Consider the following 13,718-nt stretch of genomic DNA (forward strand, 5'->3'; position numbering starts at 1 on the left):
GCGCCTAAACAGCCATTTAGCTCAAATAAAAGGACCGGATTGCATTCTCAGCACAAACTAATCACTCCAGAATTTAATTAAAGCCGGACCGAGACCACCTCCTCTCAAGGGGCTTGGTGCAGGAGTTTTGGTTAAAAACCAGAGTGCAATTACTGTTTTCACATCTGCTTGTCCAAACGAACTGTACCAAGGGTGCAAATGAAATAAAGTCAGAACCAAATAGTGCTGGTGTACAAAATGCCCTAAAACTACTACTAATTAAAATTTACATGACAAATACATTCACAAATAATTGCTTTCAAAAACATAATTCGTACATACAAAATATAATCATTTATATTTAATTATTTAGAAGGGATATAAACCTGATAAATAGTTTGGGTATTTATGGAGTTCCACAGTACAGTAAGACAGTCAGTTAGGGTGTAGTTGTGAAGTCTCCGTACCTGTAGGGGTAGAGACCAGTTTTGTGGTCATGATTGCCCCATTGCTGCTGACCACCATGATTGGAGCAGAGCTGCTACTGGGCATGGCTGCACTGGAGGGCTTGGGCAAGATCTTACTGGGCTGCATCTGCTGTGTGATAATCTTCACACCTGCACAAACACACGCACATACACAGTTTGTAAAAAGATGAATAACATGATACCAAACTAATTAAAAAAATATATATTCATGAAGTCTGAAGATTACGCTTCATTTAATGTATTTAGTATCTGTGGGTCATAAAGCAGATTACGTCAATTGACCTTATAAAACATTGGCTTGATAAAAACACAGAAATCCATTCTTTCACAATATCTGATCCATATCATCCACCCACAGCAGAGCTGGTTTTCTACCTGATTCCTGTTTGATCTGTATGGTGGGTTTGGATCCTGCTGATGTGCTGGAGCTTTGAGGCGAGGCGGAGAGGGGTGTGCCCTGCAGACCTTTGGGTGACTGGGACTGATGGGACTGCTGTTGTTGCTGCTGTTGTTTAGGGAACTGGAGGATGTGAGAGGGTGAGCTCACCAGAGCTTTAGGAGAGGGCAGTCTCGCTGTGGCTACCTTTACAGCTGCAGAGGTCCCACCTGAGTGAAATCAGAGAAGATTAGAAATGGTCAGATTTTACTAGAAAGCATTTTATTATATAATTTTACTATATCAATGAACTATCAATATACTATTTTTTTTACAGCAGAGAGGCCTATGCCAGTTTTATCTTAGTCTATGGTCAGTCATTGGTTTGATTCATCAAATTTACAATATCTTATTTCAAAAGGTGGGCTTGATATAGTAAGTGATGCAAAGTGATACAAGTGACACCACATTAGGCACTAATGGTCAAATTTAAATAATTTAATTAAAATACATTTGTAATGCCATCTAGTGGCGTATTTTGGTAGCAGCAGCGTGCACATAATAAATAATCATAAAAAATACAGGAACAGTCACAATAGAACAAAATAATAGAACAACTAGAGCCTTAACAAACTGAACTTTATCCTACTATAACAGTTTAACATGAAAAATAAGACTTTAAGACTTTTTCTGTCCCTGAGAATGACATGTTTTTTCTTTCTGAGAGAAAGGTGCTCCTTAAGGTACCAAAAGTATTCACATATTTGAGGCTAGACAAAACAACTGTTATTTTTATATTTTCAGTCATTTTCACCGAATTATAAGATGCACTGTAGATTTTAGAGAAAATTATCTGAAAAATACGATAATGCAGTGGTCAATTAATGTTTTTACATCAAAATCTACAACAAAATCCTACACATGCCCAGTGGCAGAAGTTCTCAACCTTCCAATCTCAAGGCCCACCCAAATATTAGAAGAAAGCATAATGACCCACAAGACAAAACTTTAATGTTTACTTATTTATTGTTATTTTTTGTTGAGTTGACACTGAAAACCTGAGTTAGACTTTTGAGATAGCATCATCAACTTATAAGTAATATAATACAGGAAATTGACAAATCCTGCACCTAACAGCTGGGGTTATGCATAGGGCTCAGTCAGGATCTACTACTCACTCAACTGACAACAATAGCCACAACCACCACAATCTGATACTGGCTCGACAAGGATCCAGAAGCACAGCCTAACACTATGTTCATGGTCCATTGCCTCAACTGCCAAGTATCCAGACCTACCAAAAAATAACCAATGAACAAACAGAATCCCTCCTTAGTCTATGCTCACTTCCTTTAACTATGGCATCAACACACTAACCACAGCACCCTACCTAAGCAATATCACACAAAATAAATGACATTATAAGTTGCGTGAGCAGAACATAGCAACCACTACCATTTGATACTGGCTCGACAAGAATCCAGAAGCATAGAGAACTATGTTCATGGTCCGTGCCTCAACTGCCAAGTACTCAGACGTCTGCAAGAACTCATGAGACAAATTACTACAAGACCATATTTGTGTTGTACTTTGTAAAAATGTTCTACATCTCTGGTTAGCTAATTGACTGAATCAGGTTCCCACAGTGAGATTTCTCTATCTAACTACCTATCTGAGGATGTTCTAACAAATTTGCCTAATACGCCTTTTACATTATAGCTTGATACGCTCCTTTCCAGAAATATAAATATTTTTTCTCTATCCATTTCTTTCACATGCATCAAGATGCCCTGTTCCTGATGTTGCCCAGCTTGGTTCTCCACTGCCCGCTGTGTTGCATCCCTGCTCTACAACCCTGCACTGATCAACATGAACACTGAGCATATACCCATCACACCTATTCAGAACCTATATATGTTTCTATATATATTAGCTATAGCTCTTTTTTATCCATTATGTGCCTTTTTCACCTTTTCACACTCACAACTAAGAACCTGTTTCTACATAAGCTATAGCTTTCTAGTATCTATTATGCGCCCATCATCTACTCAAACTCATAACCAAGAACCTTACATTAGCTATAGCTCACATTATTTCTCTGTACTGTTGTTTTTGTTCTGTTATTTGTTTTTACCCAGCGGGTCGACCTGAGGAGCATGGGTTCCTCCTAAGGTTTATTCCTCTTAATGTAAGGGAGTTTTTTCTTGCCACTGTTGTCACCACAATTATTGGCAACTCTGTGGTGCTGCTCATAAGAGGCGTGGACCTGTTTTTTCTCTGTAAAGCTGCTTTGTGACAACTTTTGTTGTAAAAAGCGCTATATAAATAATACCGAATTGAATAAGTACACATTACGGCAATGCAGATGATACAAGACAAGACCTTTAACCCATCTGTGCAGTAAACACACACCTACACACTAGGTGTGAGTACACTCAGAAGACACACACAGTGACATAGTGGAACACATTCTCAACCTTTCCATCTCATTACCCACCTGTTTTTATTTGCTAAGAGAGAATTAGAGTCTAAGCAATAGCTTAAAAGATATATATATATAGTCCATTTGTGTTCAGTACCTACCTACGTATCTGTGCAGATCTCACACATACACACACACAAAAAACACACACACACAGACACAGACGCACATATATACACTAGTAAGTACACTTGTGAGAACACACACAGTCTGAAGCAGTAAGCAGCCATCGCTGTGGGTGCTTTTCCACCACAGTCAGTGCCGTTTTGACCCCACAATCTTGCTGATCTGGAACCAACAAACTTGTGACGGGAGTGGCCAAAGGGCGGGGCTATTAAGTGGCACAAAAAAAGGTCTTTTTCCACTTTGTGAAACACACCAACATTCACATACATAGTGAGTGACTCTTTAAAGTAATGGTTCTATAAAGGTTTGCAGGTTCGCAGGAACCGGCACCACCTCAGGCACCAGCACTTTGTTGGTCGAACAGATGTATGAGGTGCCCTGGAGTGCAGTGAGGGTTAAGATGAGCCACCACTGCTCCAAAAACAGCAACAACTGCAAATCCTATGTAAACTGTGGGGCTGAATAATTTATATTATTATAAAGAACAGATTGGTATCAACTGACAGCATCAAGTCAGTATGAAAAGGCTCATAATGGAGCGGGAGGTAAAATAACCTAATCAGAACATCCCGAGAAAAGTCCTTTAGGAGGGTAAATAGGCTAGTCTCCAAAGGCAGTCTAAGCCTAGACACTGCCACAAAACACAAAAATCAGTGCTGATACCTAGTGTTCAAATATGAACAATACACCGTGAATGTTTGCCAATCAAACATATATCTATACCTTGTGGGGAAAAAGGATTTTGGAATACAGTAATCTAATCAGTGTTTTTTTTTATATAAGTACAACATTAAATTATATTAGGAAAAAAAACGCACAAACTATATTATTATTGTACAGCAGCGTATAGTGGCTCTGTTTACTTACTCTGAGCCGTAGTGGACATCACCACCGTAGGTGTGGATGACACTACAGTTGTCACAGCAACAGGGGCGGGTGCTGGGGCAACACTGGTGCCCGCTGAGATCACCATAGTCTGCTTCTGATTGGTTGCAGTCAGCATAGAGCTGGAGACCAGCTTGGACATGGCGGCATAGTTGTGCGACTTGGAGAGGATGTTGGGCACAAAGTTGGAGCTCGGAGACGTTGTGACAATAATTACCTGAAGAAAAGAAAAGAGAGGAAAGGAAAATCAGCTGAGCTCTGTGCAAGGCTCCCATCATGCAGACAAACACAGGCAGGCTAGGATTTAGAGGGGGTAACTGACCTTCTGTGTGGTGGTGTTGGTGGTCTGCGTGGTGGGCTTGGTGAAGGTGATCTTCACTGGAGACATGTGAGGGGGCAGAGAGTTTGCGATGCTCTGCATCAGGTTGCTCATCTTAGGGCTGCCGCTGACCGGCACTGTGATGGTCTTGGAGATGGGCAGGGCCACTTTAGGCACCTCCTTCAAAAGCACAGGGGAGGAGCCTGAGGAGTTGGTGCGCCTGCGCTTACGAGGCTTCTCATCTTCGTCAGAGCAGCTCACACCTGAAATAAACAAACAGAAGTCAGGGCTCTGTTAGCTGATGTACCAGAGCTGGGGAGCTGCGCTTTCCTCCGAGCGTGCTGGCTACCCTGTAATTCTACATCAGCAGCAGTTTGAAAAGAGACCGTGTTCACATATTGGAGAAGGCAAGTGCTAATCTTTACCCTACTAGTGTTGCAGCCATTTCTAGTGAAAGAGGGAGTCCTAATGAGTGGGTTGGGTAATTAGGCTTCCAAATTGGGAAGAAAATGGGATAAAATCAAAGGGACAAAATAATATATATATATACAGCTCTGAAAATGAAAGAGACCACTTCAGTTTCTGAATCAGTTTCTCTGATTGTGCTATTTATAGGTTTATGTTTGAGTAAAATGAACATTGTTGTTTTATTCTAGAAACTACAGACAACATTTTTCCCAAATTCCAAAAAAAAAAAAATTGTCACTTAGAGCATTTATTATGCAGAAAATGAGAAATGGCTGAAATAACAAAAAGAAGCAGAGCTTTCAGACTTTAAATAATGTAAAATAAAAAACAATTTAATATTCAAAAAGCTTTAAGGGTTCACAAATCAATATTTGGTGGAATAACCCTGGTTTTTAATCACAGTTTTCATGCATCTTGGCATCATGTTCCCCTCCACCAGTCTTACACACTGCTTTTGGATAACTTTATGCTGCTTTACTCATGATGCAAAAATTCAAGCAGTTCAGTTTGGTTTGATGGCTTGTGATCATCCATCTTCCTCTTATATTCTAGAGCTTTTTAACTAGGTAAAATCAAAGAAACTCATCATTTTTAAGTGGTGTCTTATTTTTCTCCAGAGCTAGATATATATATATATATATATATATAGCTAGCTCTGGAGAAAAATAAGACACCACTTAAAAATTATGAGTTTCTTTGATTTTACCTAATTAAAAAGCTAACCCTTAGTTAAACCTATAGTGACACAAATATAAAAATAACTGGATATTTATTCATCTGCAGTTTACAGAACATGTGCATGTTTGAAATACAGTATGTTTTATGTGCCAGACTCACTTTTCACATAAACAGTACTCCCACTGGGTAGGACCACCACGTTGGAGGCAGGACTAGCAGGCCGGGGGGATTTGATTGCAGCTGCTGTGCTGCTGCTGGGGGCGGAGGCGCTGGGGGGCGTGGCAGTAGTGCTGGTGTATGAGTAACACACCACCACTGCAAAAAAAAAAAAAACATTTATCATCATATATAAGCATCAATAAAATATCAAGACAATGATTTAATCTACACAAATGCTTATTTCTGCTTACCTTCCTTGTTGCCGGTCTCTGCAGGGAGAAGCAGTGAAGAATTCTGATGCGCCGTTGCATGGGCCACTGCGTTGGCTGTCACAGTGAAAGCCGTCTGTGGCACCAGCCTGGGCATCAGAGGGACCAGCCTGCGCCCCTCAATAGACCACTCTGAAGAGCTGTTTGGTCCAGACATGCTGAAAAAAGGAAGAAAGTTTATAAAAAAAAAAAAAAAAATTTGGAATCTACAGTCTGCATTAGAGAAAAGAACTGCTATCTTACTGATATGCGATGGTTGTGAGACGCTCATCGTTCACTGCCCTGCGCACCTCTGCTCGATGTCGCTCGGTGGAGATGCTGTTCAGGACAAAAAACATAGATATCAGGGTGTTTCACAAATGAGGATTTTTTAATGTCGATGATCAGAAGACTGGTTATAACTGGGTAATAACTACAAATGTTTTTCTTTTTAATCATCTTAAAAAATAGAGCATGTTCTTTTACACAAATCTGTAACGCAAAAAAAGGCTAAAAGGCTTGCATTTTTAACATTTTGAACTACTGTACTTCTTAAAATAATGCTCATGATAAATTCTAATAATTCTAATAACAACACAAGGAGGGTGAAGACTAGCACACGCCTCCTCACACATGTGAAGTCAGCCACCGCCTCTTTTCAAACTGCTGATGATGCAGCATTGCCAAGTACAAGAACAGCGACTCGGTTCCGATACAGAAGCTCACAGATGCAGCCTTGTGCTAAATGAGATTACCCTAGGAGGGATGAGTAAGAAGAAGGCCAATTGTGCTCTCTCAGGGCTCTGGAGGCTGATGTCGAGCTGGATGACTGAGATATGAACCAGTGATGTCCCGATTATAGAGGCAGCGCTTCACAGCGCTGGACCACTCTCCCCCCCCCCCAATAATTATTATTATGTAATGATAAAAACACTGCTCTGTAGGAGAATGCGGCTGAACATGGCTCCAGATACCCAAGCCTAGTGCTGTGCGATATAATGATAAATATCGTGGGGACGATAGAAAAGTTACCTTCTATCATCCCTATCATTTCTACAGTAATTTCATCAATTATTCATGCAAATATATAAAGTAGGCTAACGGTAATTAAAAGAAAAAACTAAAACAAACTGAAATTACAGATTGAATACCCTCATTTTCGTATTTGTTAATTTACTTATAATTTATTTATATAAATGTGGTATACCATGATATATATCGTTATCGTGATATAAAAAAATCCATATCGTGATATATATGATTTTTCCTATATCGCCCAGCACTATCCAAGCCCATAAATGTATATGATGCAGTTACAAGAAATATATTAGATCCTGACCTTAGGACTTTGGTGAGCTCCCCCAGCAGATCTTTCTTGTCCTTGGTTAGATCCCCCTGAGCGCGGAGAGCGCTGATCACACCTGCGTACGCCTCCAGCTCTACAAGCAAAAATACAACAATCTTGTTACATTGGTACTGATAAATTAAACCTAGCATGAAAGAAACAAGGTTTGGATTATCAGACAATCATACAACATGACTGTAGAAAGCTTCAAAAGTATCTTGGCACAGTGGAGAAAGTTTCAGTGGTAAGTTATTGTATGCTCAAATAAAAAAATAAAAAAGGTACTTCCAACAATCTACCAATGAATTTGTTGGTGTGCAGTTTAGTTTTGAAGTGCTATGAGACATTAAACGGTTATTTGAGAACAAATTTCTGAGTTAAGTTATTTAATCAAAAAAAAAAAAAAAAAAAAAAACAAACAAAAAAAACTCAATATTTAGTTTATGTTGGCCTGTTCATGTGTGATTCGTTTTTAAATCCTTTCAAATTATTACATTTGTATAATGTTGATCACGGTATAAAACTGATATTACTGATTTATTATTTCCCAATATGTTATAAATATAAATAACTGCACGCACCAAGTATCTTCATCAGTATAAGAAAAAAAAAAAACGCGAGGAACATTCAGCACCACCATGTGGCCAAATTAAAAACTGTAGATTTTGAAGCAGCAAAGATTAAGACTACTTTCCCCCAAATTCTAAATAATAAATACCTAAATAATAAACATATATCACTTTAAGCCCAAATTAATCTATGTGTCATCCATAAAATAAAAAAAATCTTAATTTTAACTGTGACTAACCTTATTTCCAAATAATGTATCATTGAACTATGATTCAATTCATTCTGACATTTTTATACAATGTCCCACATTTATAAAAACTTTTTGGAGAAAGAATGCAGATCCAGAATTAGTTAAAATTTGCTGGATTCTATTTGACAGCTAATTTGTTAAGTTAGATAAATAGATATAAGGATAGATAGAAGAGAGCAGAATTAAGACAGACCATATTTTACCACGGCTCTAATCAGAGCTTCACACAGTCATAAATCAGGCACCCGTCACACTGGGGATTAGAGAGAGTTAAAGCCACTCACCGAGCTTTCGCAGGATCCTTTTACACTCGTCCCTGCTGAGGTCCAGGAGCGTAGGCCACACCACCGGCATGGTCCCAGCCAGCTGTGGCTTCTCCTGCTGAATCATCCACTTCAGACAGAGATTAACAATTAAACAGTAATTTTTTATACAACACAGTATGTATATGGTTTAATCATCTGAATCAGATCAGTCACAGCTATTAGCCAAAATGAGCACTCACCTCTGAGAAAGGGACCTCTTCTGGAAACGATGGGAAATACTTTATCTTGTAGTTATCTTTAAGAGAACACTGACCTCTAAAAGAACCACAAGCATATTGTGAGTAAAAAACAAAACGTTTAAATATGATGTTTAATAACAGAAGGAATTAAAAGTAGGGGTGGGCAATATTATATCGTATACAATATATTGTGACACAGAAATATCGTGATATTAAAAATCCATATCGTGGTAATAGAGATGTTCTGTCTTCAGAGTAGTCTATTATTTACTGTGAAGCTTTAAGTGTATTTATTATAGAATTGTTTTAGTTTGCAGTTTATATGCATGCACTAAATATTCTGCAATATTTTTTGCTGCATTTTATTATTTCATGCTATATTATTTATTTTGCCACATTATGATTATGCTGTTATACTCTTATACTATATTCCTGGAATTTATTAATTATTTTTCTGTTTTCCTATATCGCCAAGTATATCGTTATCACAAAAAAATACCCTTAAAATATTGTGATATTATTTTTGAGCCATATCGCCCACCCCTAATCAAAAGCTATTGAAATGGGAATTAAATGTAGCTCTATAGGCCTCTGTAGATCTGTCGTCATTCTGTAGTTTGCATCATGCCAACACTGGGAACTAAAAAATTAAATGTCATTTTACAAAATTGCCAAACCCAAAAAGCCATGCAAGCCAACATTGCTGTCCAGTAAACTGACACCATACTGGAACCTCACTGCAACACTCCACAAGGCTCTTTGCCAAAAATCGTAATTACGCTGTTCTGGCAGTTTTAGGCCACAGTGTGAATAGGTGCTTTAATGCTTCATCAACTCAATATGCAGGACTGTTAGACTGTCTGTACTGAAATTCATTATGGAAAACTTTAGTTATATAAAAATACATCAGCATCAGACAGATGAACAACGTTTCAGACCAATTTTTGAGGATGGATGTAAAGTACTCCTAATAAATAAAGTTAAAAGGTTCACTCACAACATATGCATTTCAGTCACTGAAGTGCATTTTAATGCTATTTTTTTGGATTCAGCCTCACTATCTATATGTCCCACTGCTTAATGACATTGTTATTCAGAGAATGGAGGTACATGCAGTGAAAAAGTGTGCACACAAACAAACATGTTGGGTTTGGAATATTGGAATATATGTATATACTTTTGGACCATTAAAAACATATAAACACCCTGACAGTAGCAATACCTGAAAACTGAAGTGTGTAGCATTGGCAGTGTGTTTCGGCTTGTTCTGAAAGAAATTATTTTCAATCCAGATAAACCTTACATCTTACATCACCTTATCTTTTGGAGTAGAGGCTCCCGTTTGTGTATCAAATTCCTAACAGCTTACTGCTACATAGTTAGAGTTTCGCTAACTAGTTAGAGCAGGGGTGTCCAAACTACGGCCCACGGGCCATTTGCGGCCTGTTTCCTTTTTTGGAGCAGCCCGCGAGGTATTTTAGAAATAGAATGAAAGACGGCCCGCTGTTAAACAGGTTTTTATAATGTGAGATTAAAAAATGCTAGGTGTCAGAAACGGGCCAAAGAGTCTAAAAGCAGAGAGGGTGCGCAGTTGTAGCGCAGAAAAACAGGTCAATAAGTCTAAAAGCGGCGAGAGTGTTCAGTTGTAGCGCAGAAAAGGGGCAAAAGAGTCTAAAAGTTGCCGTAATTAAGGAGTTTATTACTAAGAGACATCATGAAATAAAACATCAATTTGAAAAATCTTAGTTTACGCAACACTGTCAAAGATAGATAAAGATAGTAAGTTAAGTAAAATGGTGTGTAAATGAAAGTAATCAGGAAAATGTATTATTTAAAGTGGTATATTTCATTATTTGTTTTATTACAGAGTCTGTGGCCCGTGACTTTAAATATATATTTCCTTCTGGCCCCCAACAAAAAAAGTTTGGACACGACTGAGTTAGACAGTTGACCTATTAACCACATCCCGTGCATCAAAAGTATTGGTCTAGAAAAAATTAGAGGCCACTTAAAAATGAGGAGTTTCTTTGACTTTATCATTTCTCATTTTCTGCAAATAAATGTTCCAAATGGCAATATTTCTATTTGGAATTTGGGATAAATGTTTATAAAATAAAACAACAATGTTAATTTTAGTGAAACACATGCAAATGCACATAGCAAAATCAGAAATACTGATTCAGAAACTGAAGTGGTCTCTTCATTTTTTCAGAGCTGTAGCTACGACCACGGAAGAACTGCACAAATGGGCGTTAGTCCAAAACTCCCAGGTAACGTTACTGAAAACGTAGTCATATTTTAAACATTATAATCCTGACCTTGGCCGGCTTGGAGTCTGTGTAGATTACAGAAAAACAGCATTTTCACCTTCTGCGTTATAAGAAAAGCAAAATACATAATGTCTGCTGTGTGTATAGCTAGCTAGGTTACTCTGGGTCCATGGTGTCAATGTTATCCTGGCTGCAGAAAGACAACAGGACCTGCAAGCTAGCTAGCCATCTTCATCCACGACTGTAATAATAAAGCCCCTACAAACTATGATCCGGATCCTAGCTAGCTATGAAATATAGTTACTGTAATCTTAGCTGAAATAACGGCTCAATAAGAAAAACGGCTCATTATTTTAGCAGGCAGTCAGGTTATATTTTATTACACAGCTAGCTTAGCTAACGGTAGCTGAGCTCGACCCTGCAGAATTCTCCACAGTACGAAACGCCACATACAACACTCCACGCTCCGGCATCGCCTCTCAGCGACACTGCATTATAAACTGAACCGCGAGCTCAGTTTAGAACTAACTGCGCCGGAATAAAATATAAAATTCGAGCTCTAACCTCCTTTAGCTCCTCTAGCTCCATTCCCTTCGGTCCCTCCAATCCGCCATGACTATCCTCTCTTCAAAACAGCAGCCGGGCTGCCCGCGCAGCTGCCTGACCTAAACTCCGCCAGAGGCTTATTATAACACTGTTACAGTCCTATAGAAACGTCTTATAGCAGCTACCGTTTTTTATTTAGTGTGAATTCGCATGCTTTGCATTACATTTGATCGTTTGTATTAACTAGTTAGCGGTGTTAAACGAAAAGGCTGCTGGACGACGGCTCGTTTTTTAAACAGGCATATTTGTTCGAGGCGTTTGAGGGCCCCGTTTGAGAAGGATGCGCTGCATTGTTGTGGATTATTGAAAAAAATAAATAAATAAAACAATCAGAGAATGTTATATTTTATATATTTTTATGGCGTTGTTAATCTGTTATGTGACGTTGATTAGCAACTATAGAAATAAAAGGTGGCTAGCTAGCCGTCCTTGTTTTATTAGTATAGCTAGGTAATGTTAGCTACACTGTGGTTATAGATGAGGAACAGCTTGGTTTACATTAAAAAAAGCATACAGACAGAGAGGAGGAGGAGGAGAAGGAGGTAGTTGTGTGACATTTCTTTTTCCTAATTTGTGCCATATTTGTAATCTGTCATAAACACAGGTCGCATTTTGTATCTTCCATCTGACATCCAGTTGCCACCCCGACGCTTTTTAAATATAACATGAAAACATTCAAATGAAAATGTGAGTAAGCTCAATAGGACTGAGAAAGCTCTGTCAGCAGAGCCGCAGATAAACCAGCAGTGCGAGGGAGTTGGATGGGAGACGGGCGGCAGTGGTGGGTCGGCATGACATCGACCCGGCAGTGTCAGGCATAGCATCGACTGAGGCCGTCTATTGGCGCCGACGTGCCTGCGTGGCCGCCATATTGGAGGAGGCAACCCTGCGCCCCCAGTGCCTTACTTTACACTGAGGAAGGTGTAAAATACATCTATAATAATCACAGTAATCACAGCAGAGATGTAGTTATGATACAGGACGCTGTTATACATTACAAATATGAGCTTTCATGCTGAAATACTTTATATTATGCTTTTAAACAAAGACAGACATATGGTATAGCATATTTAAAAGGTTTATAAATACATTTTATATTTATTTATACATATATACAAATTCATACATATATGTATTTATGAGATGTATTTTTTGGCATTGTTGTGTGACTATAAAAACGTGTATGAATTCATTAATTTTATATTTATATATAATATATATACTCATAAATACACACATTATATATAAGTATATGTAAGTGTGTATTTTACATACACAAAATAACTTTAAAATGCATTTTATTATGCACAGTGTCTTGTACAAACTAATTTCAAAAGCATCAATAAGAACTACTAAAAAAATAGCATTTGTTACTGTCTCGATCTCTTAACTATAAACTTTATCATAAAATATAATTATTAAAATCCATCAGAGATGTTTTTTTTCCAAATCCCATTCTTGCTTTTATATCTTTTTCATAATCCATAACATTTAAGTTTAAATAGGTTCAGAGTTAAAAAAAAGATAAAACTTTTTTTTTTAAGTTTAAAACAGCTGTTCCCGTAGGACAATTCCCTTATTTTTATTTTCCACAGAAAATGGGGATTATGCTGTACAGATTCTAGTATTACTGCTACAGTGTGGGCAAAATTTCCTTTTTTTGCCTAAATCATCTCCTCATGATGCTGAGTGGCCACATGGTAAAATTGCCTACACCTTTAGTTGATCAGATCATTTGTTTCTACCCCTTTAGGATCATGGCGTAGGTCAAGAGCGTGATTTAAGCTAATGTATTGTCAAAATAGAAGAGTGGACCAAAATTCCTCCACAGAGCTGTGAAAGCCTTGTTGCCAGTTATTAATAAAGCTTGACTGCAGTTGTTGCTGCCAATTGTGGCCCAACCAAGTTGTTAAGTGTAGGGGGCAAATACTTTTTCACACAAAAAAAAGACTTAGAACATGGAA

At 38.1% G+C, this 13,718-nt stretch overlaps 1 protein-coding gene across 3 annotated transcripts in view; it reads right to left on the minus strand.

Annotated features, from left to right (window-relative positions):
• emsy (EMSY transcriptional repressor, BRCA2 interacting) overlaps window positions 1-11,785 on the minus strand; it is a 34,579-nt gene extending 22,794 nt beyond the window's left edge. For 2 of the 3 annotated variants that reach the window (XM_049468654.1, XM_049468655.1), the window contains exons 1-11: window positions 11,713-11,772; window positions 8,879-8,954; window positions 8,658-8,766; window positions 7,548-7,647; window positions 6,473-6,547; window positions 6,212-6,387; window positions 5,961-6,116; window positions 4,659-4,918; window positions 4,319-4,553; window positions 843-1,073; window positions 447-596 (exon numbers count right to left, since the gene is read on the minus strand). In XM_049468654.1, the coding sequence (XP_049324611.1) occupies window positions 447-596; window positions 843-1,073; window positions 4,319-4,553; window positions 4,659-4,918; window positions 5,961-6,116; window positions 6,212-6,387; window positions 6,473-6,547; window positions 7,548-7,647; window positions 8,658-8,763 (1,489 nt within the window). In that variant the 5' untranslated portion in view covers window positions 8,764-8,766; window positions 8,879-8,954; window positions 11,713-11,772. Of the gene's footprint in view, window positions 1-446; window positions 597-842; window positions 1,074-4,318; window positions 4,554-4,658; window positions 4,919-5,960; window positions 6,117-6,211; window positions 6,388-6,472; window positions 6,548-7,547; window positions 7,648-8,657; window positions 8,767-8,878; window positions 8,955-11,712 lie in introns of all 3 variants that reach the window. The other variant, XM_007247271.4, reaches the window with a different exon arrangement.
• Window positions 11,786-13,718: the final 1,933 nt, after the last annotated feature.

Source organism: Astyanax mexicanus, chromosome 20 (genome assembly GCF_023375975.1).
Source record: "Astyanax mexicanus isolate ESR-SI-001 chromosome 20, AstMex3_surface, whole genome shotgun sequence".
Taxonomy (NCBI): Eukaryota; Metazoa; Chordata; class Actinopteri; order Characiformes; family Acestrorhamphidae; genus Astyanax; species Astyanax mexicanus.